The sequence below is a fragment of the Triplophysa rosa genome, linkage group LG6 (assembly GCF_024868665.1).
Source record: "Triplophysa rosa linkage group LG6, Trosa_1v2, whole genome shotgun sequence".
NCBI classification, from domain to species: Eukaryota; Metazoa; Chordata; class Actinopteri; order Cypriniformes; family Nemacheilidae; genus Triplophysa; species Triplophysa rosa.
Window position 1 is genome coordinate 15,365,258 of NC_079895.1, and position 17,911 is coordinate 15,383,168.

Sequence of the window (17,911 nt, forward strand, 5' to 3'; positions counted from 1 at the left end):
CTGAGGTTTATTTTGAAGCAGTGATGACACTGCAGGACTTGAATGTGATGATCCATCTGCTGGTGAATCTGCAGATGCATAGAAAAACGTGCAGAAACACTAAAACATTACATTACATTTATTTAAATGCATGCTGTCATTAAAGCAAAATAAATATACAAATCTGGAACCTGAAAAATCTCAAATTCATGTATGTATTTTTTCCAAGTACAATTTTGGTCTCAGAGGTTTGGACCTCACTGTAGGGATCTGATTATAAAACAAGTCAAGAAGCATGTAAAAAAAACTCAGGGACTGTTTCAAAATACTTTCCTCCAAGCAATCCTGTTAGTGTCACTCAGATATGAACTACTTCATGAATCATGCACTGACATGCAGAAAACATCTTGAATCCATGCAGAAAACATTTTGAATTCATACAGACTTCTGTTTGACGGTTGTCTCTGATGCCCTGACTGCAAAACTGCCTTCTTAAGCAATTTAAACTTGCATCCCACTTTCTATCATGATCAGAGGGATGAGACTTGGTACATGCAACATCCGTTTAAAATGGTACATTACTTCATACATTATTGATTGATAAATAATAAAAGATCATGAAAAGCTTTAAAGGAAGTTCAATTTCCAAACTGAAATTCTGTCATCATTTACTTATCCTGTCGTCATTTTAAACCTGTGTGATTGTCTTTCTTCTACAGAACACAAAAGAAGATATTTTGAAAAATATCTGACTTCTATTGTACACTGTAAAAAAAAGACTTTCTTACTTAGTATTTTTTTTCTTGTTTTCCAGTACAAATGTCTAAACATTCTTGAATCAAGAAGCATTTTCTTGATGAGCAAAATGACCTAAGAAAATAAATCAGAAATAGACAAAAAAATTGAAATTTCAGTGAATTTGTGCTTAAAACAAGCAAAAAAAAATTCTGGCAATGGGGTAAGAAAAATAATCTTGAATTTAGTGACTAAGAAAAAGGTCAACCTTAATTCAAGATTATTTTTCTTTTTTGCTTGTTTTAAGCAAATATTCACTGAAATTTCATGTTTTTTGTCTAAAAACAAGACTTATTTTCTTAGGTCATTTTGATAACTAAGAAAATGCATCTTGATTCAAGATTTTTTAGACATTTGTACTGGAAAACAAGAAAAAAATAGTAAGAAAGAAAGTTATTTTTGCAGTGTATGCAAACAAAACCAATGCAAGTCAATGGGGACCAATGGTTTTCATTTACCAACATTTCTCAAAATATCTTCTTTTGTGTTCTGCAGAAGAAAGAAAGTCATACAGGTTTGAAATAACAAGGCGGCGTGCAAATAATGACAGATTTTACATTTTGAAGGTGAACGATCCCTTTAAAGTATGCAATTTTTTCAAAATATTTTGTGTAAAGGTCTGGTATGTAAAGAGTGACAGGGCCTGACTCTATCAAAACCTAGAAGATTCATAAGATAGAGCATTGTTTCTCAAACTTTTCATATCAAGTACCACCTTTAATAAAATTAGTTGTTCCAAGTACCACCTAATGACCGACATAGAAAATCACATGAATAAACACTCAGATTAATAGTAGAGCTGTGAATCTTTACTTGCCTCATGATTATATGCACCGCGTCCTCCAATTCTAATGTATTATTAATAATACAAACACTTTTATTTACAAGCTGCTTTCAAACTAAAGAACATGTTTTTCCCCCGTGTTTTTCAAATCAGCAAAAATACTGGACACAAAACACTTTTCTGTAGTGCACTGCAAACAGGGCTCTGTAAATGACTCTTATTGGGGATTTATTAGCTTTGTGGAGACTTGCAGAAAGACTACAAAGCTACATTAAAGACAGACAATGTGGAAAGAATATTTAATACAGAAGATAAGTATAAATATATGCATAAACATGCAGGAACAGATATCTAGAGATCATATCATAAATGTGACAGGTGTGCTATAAGGTGGTGATTATAGGGTCTGTTTACTTTCTATTAGACTATTAGCGTACCACAGTTTGAGAACCACTGAGATAGAGGAACCATGGAAGTCACTTTAGTTATTTAGCATGCTAACCCATATCCCTGAAGCTCTCAGAGGATTTCACTTTCCATCTGGACAGGGTTTGTACAACTGAGCCTTTCATTTTGCTGACAGAGCACATCTGAGAGATTGAGTCAAACGCGAGAGGTTATTAAAAGCTAAAGAGTCCATAAACTTTCTGACAAAAGGCAGCCTCTATAGAGGCAAACTACATTTTGCTGGCAAATGTGCTCCCATTATGAAACAACAGACAGATCAGAGCATGAACAATGCCCAATATAGAGTGTGTTTTGCTTATTGTTCTCGACAGCTCTTTTGTAAGTCCAACACGAGAGCATTGCCCTCATCCCAGGGCCCGGGACTAGTGTGAGAGAGTTTCAGGTCATCTGATAGGACTGTCATCAGGCCAATGCAGTATATGAGGTTGTTTTTAAACCTTGCGAATGACATTTACAAATTTTTCTGTTACATATACAATTATGAACTGGTAAATTGTTAAGCTCTGATGATAACATCCAAAGACTAAACACACTAAACACAGTTTATTAAACACTTGAATGCCAACCCAAAATCCTTCCAGGCAGTTCAGCATTTCAGATTTTTCTATTTGTTTACTTCAGAGATGTTGCCAGGTGATGAGGTCATTTACTGCGGTATGAGAGGATGCAGGGGTGTGGAAAAAGACACTCAGAGAGACGTCAATGCACGACTCATGGTCTGTGTACATTATAAAGATGGGTTGACAGATTATGTGTATTTTTCCAAGAACTAAACGGAACCAGATTCTGGCCTGATTTACAGCATATGTTTGGTATTCAACATACATTATTTCATTTGCTCCATGTGCTCAATGCTAAAATGAGCTTACATCTGAAAAAAGTGTCTATCAGTACTGCCCAGATGGATTGCAAATGTAATAAGCCATCATCAAAAATATCAAACATCATTCCTGACATATTAGTTAGTGACATAAATTGGGATGCCATGTATGGGATTTTCTCATGGCTTAAAGTGATAGTTCACCCAAAAAATGAAACTACTGATCATTTACTCACCCTTGAGTTGTTCCAAACCTGTATGGCTTTTCTTCTGCAGAACACAAAAGTAGATATTTTGAAGAATGTCGTAACAGAAAACTGTTGGTCCTCATTGACTTGCATAGGTTTTGTTGTCGATACAATAGAAGTCAATAGTGACCAACAGTTTTTGGTTGCCGACATTCTTCAAAATATCTTATTTTGTGTTCTGCAGAAGAAAGTAGGTCATACATGTTTGAAATGACAAGAGGGTGAGTAAATGATGACATAAATTTCATTTTTGGGTGAACTGTCCCTTTAAACTTGTATTGCCCACTTACACGCCATAGCTTAATGCGTCAAAGCTTTCCTGTAGCTCAGTGGTAAGAGCATGGCACTAACAACGCCAAGGTCGTGGGTTCGATCCCAGGGGACTGCACATACTTAGAAACAAATGTATAGGATAATGCAATGTAAGTCGCTTTGGATAAAAGTGTCTGCCAAATGCATAAATGTAAATGTCAAAGCTCATGCACTAACCACTAAACCAGCTCCAACTATTGTCTGTACTGTGTTAGTACCTTAATAAGTTAATGTGAAAATCATGACCCAGAAAAGTGATCCAACCAACTCAATTTTCAATTTACTTTCTAGCGCCACATGCCATAAAAACAAATGTATGCGTGCTTGTTGTTAATTGCACTAACCTGAAAAACAATGTTGAGAATTTACACAAAAAAGTCTGGAGTCACTGTATTTCTGGCTCTGAGTGTTATTGAGAGGCTGGAGAGCAAAAATCAGCAGCAGATGTGCAGAACTTCAAAACCGAGGCCTCCAGAAAAACAAGTCATGCTCACGCTCCTCAATATTGTGCAATGTACAATAATAAAACTAAATACGGTAAACGTTTGACTGACAGAAGTCAAAGGGAAAATTAGAAAAATGATCATACGAAAGGTTTTATACAAAGATCATAAAAGTTCAGCATATTCAAAAGACTTTGCTTGAGTTTGTCAGCCTGTCTCGCACAGGACTCTTATCAGTCGTCAGATTCCAGGACTTTGACCTCCAGGCTGCTATAAGCACGACCAAGACCTTGGTAATATCGTCTGAGCCTCAATACACAGCTGGGAGAGAAATATTTCCCTGACAAGACACTCCTTCTCCTTTCATCCACAGACAGGCAGAGCTGTAGTACTCAACATCACTGAGGAGTGAGGAGAAGATGCTGTTCTCCACACCCATCAGAAGCTTATTCTCTGTTTCTATTCAATCTCATATTACAAAACACACAATGGGACTCTTTGATCCACTGTCTAACATTGGTCTCCACATGTTGTCTTGGTTTTATTTTGCGCTACTATAATACAAACTATTTTGGGTAACAGCAGGCAGTGAAGCACTTGATATGTCTGCGCAAACAGCGACGGGTAAATAAGAGTTCAGGTGAGAAAGTTTCAATAGAGACACCATTTGAAATTGCTGAGGAAAAACAAGGACTTTGTTTACTCCAGGTGTATGAACAAAGGATTATGCTACAGAGACAGACTAATAATCACAGGTCTAATGGTGGTTGTTAAGCAGTGTTTACATGAAAAGGGGCTTTTAAGTCTTGTATATTATGTCTCCCTATATATGCAACGTTAAGTATTTTTAGACCACATTCCAAAACACATTTTACAAAAGGCTAGTCCAATTGTATTGTATTGTGAAGTCATACGGCGTACTCACACTTGGCCCCATTGCTCTCAATCATGCCCGAGCGCGATTGTCCCTTGCGCACTTTATTATCGTAAAGTCATTTTACTTTTCATTATGTTTGACAAACCTAATATGTGGAGTAGTTTTGGCCGCTGTGACACACGCCTGCATGTAATAGTAGGGATGTTAAAAAAGTGAAAGTGACCTATTAGTCAGACATGGTGACCCATACCCGAAATGTGACCTCTGCATTTAACCCATCCAGAGAGTAGTGAACACACGCACAGCAAGTGGTGAACACATGTACACCCGGAGCAGTGGGCAGCTATCACTGCAGCGCCCGGGGAGCAAATAGGGGTAAGGTGCCTTGCTCAGGGGCACATCAGTCATTACCCGCCGGCCCTGGGAATCGAACCGGCAACCTTCTGGTCACGAGTCCGACTCTCTAACCATTAGGTCACGACTACGATAATACCTCAGTGTACAGTCCACGGTACGATATTTGTTGCGGCAAATGATGATTTTGTAAACGTGCAATAAACATCCTCTTTTCTATCGTCCTATCATAACTGCTGCTTAGAGGTATGAGTTACAGTATGAGATGGGTCAAATGACCTAAAAATCCCTTTTATGAAATAAAATAATTGCACCAAATGGACCTTGCCAAAGGCAACATCAATTATTTTTTCGAACATTCTCTATGTTAGGCCCGGAAGACCTATCGTTTCATAAAGTCATGTGACCACGATAATATTGAGACAATTTTGCTATTGCGATAACACGATATCGACAATATTGTTACATCCCTACATAATAGTGCTGTGTGTATTAGATGTCTTTTACGGTGACAGCTGAACTTCAGGGAGGAATATAAACAGTTGCATAATTTACAACATGCTTTCACTTACACTGGTCAATCGAACCAGGCTTTAGGTGTCAAACGTGCCCGGGTGCGGTTCTATTGGGACAGTGTGAGTAAGCCCATAATGACACGCTCACAAATCCCAGTAAGCCGATAAAAAACAGGCACAGGATGAAGCTCAGAAGCTCCACCCCAGTGTTTCCCATTCATTAATTAGACTATGGCGGTTTCAAAACGAACCACATTTTTTTAACATAGCCTATCATTGTGTTGTCTGCGCTATACGCAATCTACAATAAAACTATCACTCGCATCTAAAATTTAAAAAGCGCTCATAACACAACAACACATTGATGAGAACAGCAACAGCAGTAAAGGATATGCGCTGTGTGAGACAAACAAGTAATACAGCCAAAATTACCTCATATATCCGCTCTTCAATGTAAATGTGTGGTGATTTTGTCAGACGATGTCGCGTTTATAAATCAGGATTTTAGCAGCAGTTAAAGTAACAGCTGGTTGGATTAAACACAAGATGTTATTGGGTCGTATTTCGTCACTATTTTATACTCGTTTTATGTCTGACAACAGAACAGATAATATGTGAAAATACTAGCATTTAGTTGTGTTAAAATACAATATAACGTGATCAGAGAGTAGAAGCGAAACAGATTTCAAGTGCCAAAACTAGACCAAACAGGACATGATGACGTCATAAATATGTTAATTAGTGTGTGACGTCACCAGCTCCATTGTGACTCAAAATCCCGTGGGAAAAACTGCCACCCCCAAGGGACTGTGTTACTTTTTCAATGCTTCTTCCTTCTGATCATTAGTCGGGTCATGTTTACACACCTCACAGCAAAGCAAACATGCCTCCTTCCTCATAAACCCAAGATTCAAACACTGTAGAATAATAATTACAACAAAAAAGTTTTTGTATCAGTTTCAGAAAAGGGCCAGGCTGTACATATCGAGCGTATTACATGGCTACTTACCTCATGAAAAAAATACTGGATATAAAATAATTCGTAATATTTTATTAGCTCATTTGTAATGAATGCAGACATTCCTCAAAGAAAACCAGACGTACATAACAACACCTTTCAGCCATGACTTCAGCCTCAAGTACCTTATTGCTTTTATAAACCGGTTCCCAAACAATACGAATATTAAAGCTGAAAAATATGCATCAATGCAACTTTCAAAAAGTAAAATCACTTTAAGCCTTCCTTCCGCTGGAAAAAAATAGTTCCTGATCGACTGTAAACAGCAACAGAATGTTTTGTTTATGTTGCCTAGATTGGTTGCTAGGGTTGCGTAGTGATATACTGCGTCCCAATCCACATAGTATCCGTCCTAAATAGTTTTCGAGACACCCGGATGGTCTACTCACATCTTAAAAGTGTGAATCCATGGACACTTAATGGCTGATATTACCCACAACTCACTGTGAGAGGGCGGAGTTTAGTGACGCTCCACTGCATTAAAAAAATTAAAAGATACTTCGCTAAATTAACAAATGTAAGTATACAGTAAAACAATTAATATGAAATAATTAATAAATAAATACTTAAAATGCAAAGAAGAAATTTATTTTGATGTTTGTGACCATTCATGATCACAGTGTCGTCTAAGTAACAACGGCCACTTCAGTTTTACATTAGTATGTCCGAGTGCGTGCATACAGTTTTGCTACGTACTAAAATGCATATATTTTCCCATTACAAAAACAGTACATACTTTTAGTGCATAGTAGAAGCAGGCGAATTGGGATGCAGCAACAGAATCATTAGGTGAAGTGGTCATAACTGTGCTTCACTGCGAATAAAGTACAGCTATTGACCAATCAGAATCGGGGACTGTTAAACACAGTGAACCAACTTTATTGTAATGGCATTAACTAACATTAACAAAGATTAAAAAAGACAATTGTTGAAACGTTGTTGCTAGGGATGCACCGAATGTTCGGCCACCGTAAATGTTCGGCCGAAAATAGCAAAAAACTCAAGTTCGGTGTTCGGCCGAATATGTGAAATGGCCGAATAAATTTTACCGAACATGACTCGTGATACGATCAAGCAGCGACCAGCGCAGAGAGAGAGAGAGAGAGAGCGAGCGCGAGAGCGAGAGAGACGCGTGCGCTTTATTACTGGCGCAAACGTTTTGGCAGTGTGTGTGTGTGCGGAGCATTTTAAAGTGTCAGAGAAAGACACAGCACAGGACTTGCCGCATGGAAGTAAATTTCCGAATGAAAGCGTCTTTACCGGTCGGTAACTTTACTTCAGACGGAAGCGGGCTGTCTGACAGTAGCCCCGCCACATCCTTTGACATCATACAGTGGTCGCGTGCACACAGTTCCCTGTACTAAACAACTTGTCAAAGTATGTTCTGTGCATCCCAGCCACGAGTGCACCTTCCGAGAGAACAGTCAGCTTTTGTGGGCGGAGTTTGGAGGAGAGACGTGACCTTAAATGGTTGTCAGTCAGCATCAGTCAGAATTGCTTGCATTGGATGTTTATTTTTCTCAAATCATTTTGCAATGTAGCCTATAATAATCCAACAGTTTTAGTTTATTTGTATTTTTAGCTTATAGGCCTAATGTGGAATGACAGTTTTTAATGAACTGTTTTGTTGTAGGGGTACAGAGTAACTTACACTACATTCTTTTAGCAGTCAGTTATAGGCCTAAATAATATAGGCTATTCATGAAGGGAGAGGGCTAAATTTTTTGTTTGAATTTACTTTGTTTTGCTCAATTTTATATTAAGTTGTATTGTATTTTATTGAAAAGCAAGAAAAATTATAAAAAGCACATTTTGACTATTCAGTTTGTGCAATAGTGAAAAAAATAGCTTAATAAATAGAAGAAATGCAAAAAAACATGTTCGGTATTATTCGGCCTTCGGCCAAGTGTTTCACATCATGTTTGTCTTCGGCCAAGAATTTTCGTTTCGGTGCATCCCTAGTTGTTTTGTTGCTCATTGTTAGTTCGTGTTAACTAATGCATTAACAAAATACAAACCTATCGTAAAGTGTTACCAACGTTTTTTAAATCTCTTTAATATCAAAGAAATCTTGGGAAAAACCAAATGTCAGTACCCTAATAACATTACATTTTTTTTAAGGGTGTGATTTACTTTGGGGCACCAATCGTAACCGTGTTTATATTGTTTTCAAAGTTTCCTGACCACTCCAGTCATCTGAAATCTGTTGGTTTAAGATGTCTGTGCTCTCCTGATAAACGCCAGCCCAGGAACACCACAAGCTACTGAATTTCTCTTTAGAATTAAATCCCATCCCAAACCCTGTAACTCAATCTGTATAACAAGCAGCTCTCACCGAGCATTGCTGAATCAAAATGCCACAAAGCATGTTTACAAGGCACTTAACAAGTGAATGAAACCTGCAGAGAACTCGCTCATCAAGACGGTTGCCTTTTCCCACTGCCATTAATAGCAAGTTTACAAGAATTGTTCCTGTTAATTCAGCATGGCAAAGTGGTGCAATTGTATAATTGTTCACATTCATTAAGAACTCATTATGGAGTTTTCCATGGCTGAGGTGTGCCATATTCTCAGCTCAACCCATGTCATTACAGCTCTCCAAGACTAGACGACTACTGGCTGCCTGTTCCCAACAAACGGCCATTTTATGCTGGACAAAAAACCACAGAGCTTTATTATTACTCATAGATCAGCCATTGTGTGCGTAGATAAACAAAATGCAGCCGGTTACAAAGCCTTCACTGTGGCACAGTAGAGATGGGTAGGCAGCCAGAAGCTCTTCAGCAAGATCTGATCCAAAAGACACCAGGCACAAATGCTGCAGCTCATGTAAGAGCCCAATAGGCAAGCCGGGTAAGTGATATCAATATTTCCATACTAAACTCATTCTCTGCACACTCCTCTTACCTGAGCACAGTATACCCCTGTGCCGGGCACAGGAGAAGTCATCACATTCGCAGAAGGCTCCGTAGATTTTGCCAAACTCTGACTCGTAGCACAGGCACTGCTTACAGCTGCACTCTCCCCGGCCGCTGCACACCTGCTTGCCCTCGGCTTCACGGCAGGCGCTGAGGTGCTGGTGGTCGACCTTGCCCTCCTCACATTCGCAGTGTGCTCCGAGGTAGCCGGGCTCGCAGCGGCACATCCCGCAGCTGTAGGTGCCGGCGGAGCTGCAGAGGCTACTGTTGACCGTTGTGTAATGCGTGCAGCTGCAGTCGCAATGGTAATCCACAGAGACCTCCAGACGGTCTTTGAAGCCAACTGGCCTGATGATGAAACTCTTCCGGGTACCTTTTGGGGGGCATCCTCGGGCATCGACAGTGACGTTGAAGGAGACCTGAAAGACAAAACAACATATAATTACAATAAATTAATTAATTATAACAGCGAGTACATTTTTTTTTAAACCAGATAAATCATAAGCATCATAAGCCTCTATCCTTATGAAGACTGCCCAAACATTAGAGGCTTCATCCAGCCCAGAGTCCCAGACTTGATCTACATCAATCATTGTCTGCGAAGAACCATGCAATGCTTAAGGATAACTACACCATCTATTAATCCAATGCTGGATCTGTGTCGCGTGGTTAAGCATTGCAAAAGAAACTAGTTTCTGGTGAACTAAAGGGAAACACACAATCTGCAGTTTTCGATCATTTTCTCAAGGAACAAACTTCATTTGTGGCCCCTCAGGAGCAGAGAACCTGACACCTTTAAAAACATGTAGCCTGGTTGTTCTTTAATCCAGAAGAGCCCAGGGGAGAAGACAAGCCTGACATGCTGAGGCTGAACACTTTGAAGTAACGTTTCAGATCAGTGAACCCTCCCTCTCAAAGCTTTTACACAGAGCTCAAAGCTGAACACTGGGCCACAGCAGGTCATTCTGATGTTGAAAGTCTAGGCTACACGCTCAGATGTGCAACAGTAAGGGGCTGTGTCCACCGAGGCATTTCTGCCGGCGTACAATTCCCAAACGTCTCACAAACAAAACACGGCAGGGTAAACCAAAAACTCAGACAACATGATCATTATGAAGATATTAAGCCACGCCCATAGCAACAATTTACAGCAACCTAGCAACCGATCCCATTGACTCCCATTATCAGAAGTTCATATGGATATCTTTGCAGTGCAGTGTCGTAGAGACGAGGGGGTGTGCACGTATTACTCAGGCAACCAATCAGTGGCCCAGGAAGTTCATTAAGCCACGAAGCCACGCCCATAGCAACAAAACATCTTAATTTAGCAACCGTTTAACAACACCTACATCTCTTCATCAGAACATCATAGAGAGATGGGGGTTGGTTTGTTTCACTTGTGGGTTGAAGCATCATCAGTTGGCATATGCTAAGCCACGCCCATAGCAACCAAACAGGTTAGCCTAGCAACCATTTAGCAACATCTATATATCTGCATCAGAACATCGTAGAGACACAGGGGTTGGTTCGTTTCACTCATAGCTTAGAGCATCATCAATTAGCACATGCTAAGCCACGCCCATAGCAACCAAACACATTAGCCTAGCAACCGTTTAGCAAGACCTATATCTCTGTATCAGAACATCTTAGAGTCATGGGGGTTGGTTAGATTCATTAGAAGTTCTTAACTTGTATAAAATTGATAGGTTACACTTGAAACGTCACAAAATTCCAGACGTTTTTGAGAGTCTAATATATGAAGAGTTCACTTACAAAAACAGATAATTGGGCAATTCTGTGAAAATGTCAGCCACAGATATCAAGATTTGGTTCAAATACCCATGCGTTTTATTTATTTGTTTTATTTTTAGTGCATGATTTACCATAGTCAGGTAAGTGCAATTTTCAGGATTGTCACATCCATAACGCTCCATATTCCTCATAAATAGGCACATGAAAATGAAAATAAAGTAACTATTTTATGTTCTATGAAGAGGCATCCCTTCTCCATTTGTTTGGTGTAATTGCTACAGGTTTATGCATTTTAATTCACAGAAATCCAACAAAGTTTGTTGTCCTTTTTTGTCACATCCATTACACATGTTTATTTCCCTTTTTTAAAATAGAAACCTTGTGCATATACTGATATTTTTATTTATGTTTAAACTCTAACAACAAAATATTATATAGTATAAAATATAAAGTAAAATATAAACAAATGGTTCAGTAAATCAGTAAATTGGTAACAAATACATTCTCTGAGCTTTTTTTATGTCACATCCATAACGCAAAGTGTCACATCCAAACGCTGGAATTGCTGAATTTTTTTTTAATTCAAAAATTATGTTTTTTAATGTGCATTCCTATTAATATCAATCAAACTGCAGAGCTGTTTTGATTAAGTAATATTAACTCTAATCAATAAATAATAATCCTAACTAATAATCCGTTTTTGCAAATAAACTCTTCATACGTTATGCTCGAAATGTCACATGTTTGTGAGAATCTAATAATAAATTATCTATATTTTTAGAGCTTTGTTAAAGGGGTTTTAAACTTGTAAAACACCAAACACACAGAAAAACACGTATTCGCGCCATATGACCCCTTTAAGCCAACTTTATATATATATTTCTGCTTTAAAAATACTCCTGGTCCGAGCACCCACTTTCTAAATTTGTTAAAACATTTTTTATTAAAATGGGAAAAATATTTCCTAATCAAGCATAAATTGGTTTGCTGGTTCTAACTTGTTTTATGGTATCCCTCACAGACTTGTTAAAGGCGTTTTTTAAAAGGGTAAAATAATGCCTCCAAATGGTGCCAAAATGAGAACAAACAAATTTGTTAAAAATAATACCCATACAATCTGCATATTTAATTCTGAAAACGACAAAACCACACAAGTGTTGGGTCACAGGAGGGTGAAAGGCATAAGGGAGGAGTGAGGGATGGGTCAGTACAGAAGTATTTCCTGAATTGGATTAAGGAGGCATGTGAGTCACGAGGATATGGCACTGGTAAGATGAAGGCAGACACAACCAGAAAATGGTTGGAAAGAAGGTGGAGTATATTCTCACTATCCCAAACTATTATGCTATGGGCCTTTTTAAATGGACATTTCTTAAAGAGCAGCAAAACTTCTGAATGAGGCGATGATGAAGGAAGGGACCGGTGGGCGGAGCTTTACTGTCTGACTATGTGTTTGAGCATGCAAGAACGCTATAATGCCAATTGTGGGTAATAACATGGATACAAGCTGCCTGCAGCAACTTAACTGCATGCTAGTCATAAACAGTGTTTTGTAATGCCAAATGATTATTATCCCACCAACAACAAGGCAAGCAGCTTTTCAAATAGTTAACTCATGTGTCTGCAATGATATAGCGATGCTGCACAGTCCCGGCAATGTAATCCAGAGCATGGTTCTCTGAAGCATTCTCCACAACCTGATTTGCATAATTATTTGAGTGAATTGAATGCTAAATGAACCCAAACAATACGTGCAAATAAACACCACTAACCGTGGCCACTATTCATCTGTGAATGGTAAAGAAATTCAAATTACTTCTACAAATTTGCATTAAACATCACATACTGTTCTTACACAACAGCGAGCAAGACTTCACAAACCAATCCAAGTCTATCCAAAATTAAACTGATGCTTCCTGGGACATCAGCCAATTTAATATAGGATTAGCCCAATCTGTTATGTATGGGATATTTGAGTAGTCTTGAGGGGTCTGAATCCTGCTTCTGTGAAAGGAATCTAAGCTTAACTTTAGAGTCCAGGCTAACGCTCTGTATCTAAGGACCGTGTTTTTCCACAGCTCCTCACCCAAAAAGAACTCGGTGCTATTGTGCGAGGCCATTGAAATTCAGAGGATGACTCCTGCGAGAGCCGGCTGGAGAACTGTGAGTGACACAAGGGATTCTGCTTGGGTTGTGCCCCCCTCCAAAGGAAAGACTGGCACTTGGGCACGGTTTGACAATTTCCCTCGTGGATAAACAAAAAGGATCTGGGCCTATTGGATCGGGCTGAGAAGAATGGGGCTTCTCTATTTATTGTGGTTTTTCAGTTCTACCCCTCCACTCTCCCTGGACGATCCAGCTCTACATTTAATTAGGCAGAAAGGAAACACTAAAGCAGAGACTGAAGAGATCTGGTTGAATCTCTGAGGGTCAGCGAACTGCATGGGGACACGTAAAAAGTAGTTCTGTGAAAGTTTGATAATGAAGAGCTCCAATGATAAAGAACCTACGGGAACACTGAGAACTTTCAGACATTATCTAAAAGTCCATAAAACTTTCAAACAGACAATGCTTATATGCCTTTCCATCATAGGAACAACATTGTACTGTAGATAAATAAGGCATTACTGCATTTCTAAACATGTGGATAGAGGCTGTTTTAGTTTGATGCATTTGGCTGCATCATCTTTCTGGTTCAAAATCATCAAATCAACCTTGTATGAAATGCCACAATGCATTTAAAGGTCCAATATGTACTTTTTTTGGAGGATCTATAGGTTGTTTGCACATGACGTCACTGCACTACATGAAGTCTTTATATGAATAAGAGCGTGATTATATAATGTAACGCTAGACAATGACGACAGAAAAAACGGATGTTGTGTTAATGGCGTTAAATATTTTTAACGCGTTGATCTGAAAAAATTAATTGCATGCGTTAACGTTGACAGCCCTAGAGACGATATCTTAAGACTTGTGTCAGCTAACGTAGTGCTTCGAAAGGGAGGGGGGGTGGAGTGAACTGTTGGTTGCAGTTTGAAACCTCACAGCTAGATGCCGCTAAATTTCATACACTGGACCTTTAAGCTAAAACGACCAACATGTCATGCCCTAAAATAAATATTTGACATTCTCTCTTCTCTTTCTCCATCCCCCACTTTCACTTCCTCAAGAATAGTGAAATCTGCCCCTTGTTTCTGAACCGAAAATGTGCAACATATCCACGAATAAGGCTGTTAATGTATTTTTTTCCCATCAAAGGGACAATGAAAAACTAAAATAATGAGTAGCTGACACAAAATTAAGTAATACAAAAATAACATGCATATCATCATCCTTTTAAGCCTGGCTATCATCATACAATCCAAGCACACAGACAGGATTAGGTGTGGTCGAGATTTTGTATGTAAAAAAACACATGCAATATTTGATAAGTATTGAATACGAACAGTGTCACCAATCTTGAGGTCAGCACACTTGCGGAGGCCAGGTAGGGGACGCCCGTCTTGGCAGGTGGCAGTGAAGGCCAGATTAAGATCTTCAGGATGATCCCAAACGCTCAGCTCTACTTTTGACCTGATGTTCTACATGAACAGAAACGACAAAAACAAAGAACAAACACAATGAACAAGGGTCAGTTTTCTAACATTCACTGGAAACAGTTTAGAAAATACTAAAGATATTATTCCAGCATGTAGGAAATACTTGGTATATGTAACGCTCTCGCACAAAAATGTAAAATCACAAACACCTTTTATAATCTTTGCATACACACCAATGAAAACCATAGCACAAGAAACAATAAAATATTTCTATCAGACTTTACTGTCCTGGCAAAATCTTGTGGCTAATATCCAGCAGATCCTATACAAATATTAATTTTTGCAATGATTTTTTTACAACATCTTGGTCCTTATTAAAGAGTAAAAATGTCCCAGCTACAAAAAAGCACAAGGTCTTCGTCCCTCCCACACATGTGTGACAGAAAAAACAACTACAGCCCCAAAACAACATTCCAGCACATTTCCTGGAGCAAAGTCTTTTAATACAGCAAGAAACATGGAGTATCTGAGTGCTTCATCATTATCTACAAATGCCAGACTACAAAGCTTACTGTGTGATTGTAGGCAGACATATTAATAAGATCTGCAATTTCCACATTGACCAAAACACAGGAAATACCTTATTTTAGGTGCTTATGTAAGCATGTGATCATAGTTTAGACACAGTTTAGCCTGCACTAAACTTACATCTCTCAATAAAAAGATGCTTCATGTGGTGGTCACATTAACTAAAGAAGGTTTGCTGCTCATTTATATAGTTTACTGGGCTGTTCACAGTCCTGTGTTGTAAGCAAACAACTGTGACAGTTGAATGACCCTTCATGTGTTCAACACATTGCGCTCCCATGCATTCATAATAGGCTAGGCATCACTATACATCACAGTAGGCTTCAACCTTGAACCCTGAGAGGTGCATAGTGCATACACATTTACAGGTTAGAGAAACATGAAAGGAAAGTCGTCAGGTCAAAAAGACCAGAAGAACAATTATCTGCAGCTGTTTATTAAAGAGAAAAATTGCAATAAACAGGGGTTAAAGAAAAAACAATCCTGAATCCTTTCTTTTTTGTGAGAGTAGACACATACGCAGGGTTATTTGTCAAACAAAAAAGAACATTAAACATTATTTCCCTTGAAACTAACTAGTAACCGTTTTTGAGCTTCTCAGACAGACGTTGATGGTATGCCATCATGTGTGTATGGATCACAGAATGACTCGAAAGAAGTGGGGGCATAATTATAACCCACAAAACCATAGTTTTATGCAATTATGGTATATAAAAACATAGCTTAACATACCAAATTCAACCAAATTCATCATAATAAAAAATCATACTTTTTAAAAAGAAAACAAATAAGACTCAAATTTTTATGGCCGATTGAGGGTGGCATTTTGAAAGCAAAATAAAGTGATCAGATCTATGATGAATTTTGTACTCTAGTACTAACTAACTATTTTGTGCTCTAGTAGTAAATTAATCATTAGTTTCATAGGTATTAATGGTGATGATATGGCACAAGTCACATCCACAACACATAGTAATGAGATCACAGTTGGTCAAAGCAGGTTAGCATAAATGAGCCCTCAAAAAAGCAAAAGTGATCACCTTTTTGAGCTCATTTTTTTTTAATAATGATTAGTGGAGGGAGGCAGATTTATTTTCCATTTTTAAACTCCTACTTGAAAAATTTGAACTACAAACTGTGAAACGAAAACAATATAAGTTCCTATTAAACCTATACAAAGGTTACGGAGTCAGCAGTGAGTGCTTCTCTTTTCATTTGCTTGAGTCATATCAACCACATAGAATAGCAGGAACATTAGGCTGCAGTCACTAATGTATTGACATCAGTTTTCTTTCTCAACTTTTTACGCTCACTTCAGACAAAAACGACCATGTTTATAAATTAACTCTTTGAGATAGGTGCAATAAGCTGTAAAAAAGTTTGAAGACGCTTTAGAAATCAATCCTTGATATCTCAATCGCAGTTAGCGCGCGCGCGCGTGTGTGACGCACAGAAGTGGAAGCGGAGGTCTGATTAGATGATTTGCTGAAACACCACAAAAAAAAGTTATCGATCTTTATGTCACAGTCTCCAATTTGTGCATGTCATTTTTGTCATAATGGACTTAAAATCTGCCCCCCGCTTAGGCTTTATAAACATAGTCTCGATCCTGCCGACTGTTCGCTTGCTAACGTACTCTCCAACTTGACGTCTCCACTCTGGCAACCAAGACTCGAACCATTTCAATTCTGATTGGCTAGTAATGTTTGTTTGGTTGAGAGTGATAGCCGTGTTCCTCTCATACCAGTGGTAGGCGAACTTATGAACTCGAACTGATATCAATAAGCTTTTTACATGTCGTATTTTTTTAAAGTAAATCTTTTTTTCCGCAGTCAAACGCCGCAAGCCGGAGATCCGGCATAAAGCCCTGAATAAAGCTGGAATGCAAAAAATGCTATATTAATAAAATAGTAACAGAAATATGTTCACAACATGACTTACATTGTATGCATTGACAATTAGCTGAATAATATTTTTAGAGTCTTGGTCCAAAATTTCCACTGTCGTCCCAGGGATCAAAGCAGTTAGGTTCTATGGGTAGAAAGTCAAAGATCAGAGAAAACAAAACAACATACGTATTAGAGCCACTAGCAAACACAGTTACACAGAGCTCTGGCTTATAATGAAGGTACTGTAAGATACCTTGTAAAGAACATAGTGTCTTTTGGTCACTGCAAAGATGAGGAAAATGTTATTTTCTGCCAGTTTTTCTCCCAGTAGAGCTAGAGACGGGTAGTCCTGTAAAGAGATGCATCAATGTCTGTCAGTAAGAAGTTCATTCACTCCCTGTTGCATCATTTCTGTGAGAAGTTTGTGTAAGGAAGTCATTGCTCTTCTGATTCCTCTCCATGATTTCCGCTGTCCTTCCCACCCATTTCCTCTCTGTACAGCTAAAAGCGTTCAGTGTCGATAACCTGTCTGAGAAACCCAGTTTGCATTTCTTTAAAAAAAAATGATGAGTGATGTGCACATTTGATTTACATTTATTAAAGGTTCTT

At 38.5% G+C, this 17,911-nt stretch overlaps 1 protein-coding gene across 1 annotated transcript in view; it reads right to left on the bottom strand.

Moving 5' to 3' along the window:
- itgb5 (integrin, beta 5) overlaps positions 1-17,911 on the bottom strand; it is a 42,283-nt gene that overhangs the window by 18,915 nt on the left and 5,457 nt on the right. Inside the window, exons 8-11 of the mRNA XM_057335665.1 lie at positions 17,556-17,651; positions 17,355-17,444; positions 14,733-14,867; positions 9,521-9,950 (exon numbers count right to left, since the gene is read on the bottom strand). Coding sequence (XP_057191648.1) covers positions 9,521-9,950; positions 14,733-14,867; positions 17,355-17,444; positions 17,556-17,651 — 751 coding nt within the window. The remainder of the gene's footprint in view (positions 1-9,520; positions 9,951-14,732; positions 14,868-17,354; positions 17,445-17,555; positions 17,652-17,911) is intronic.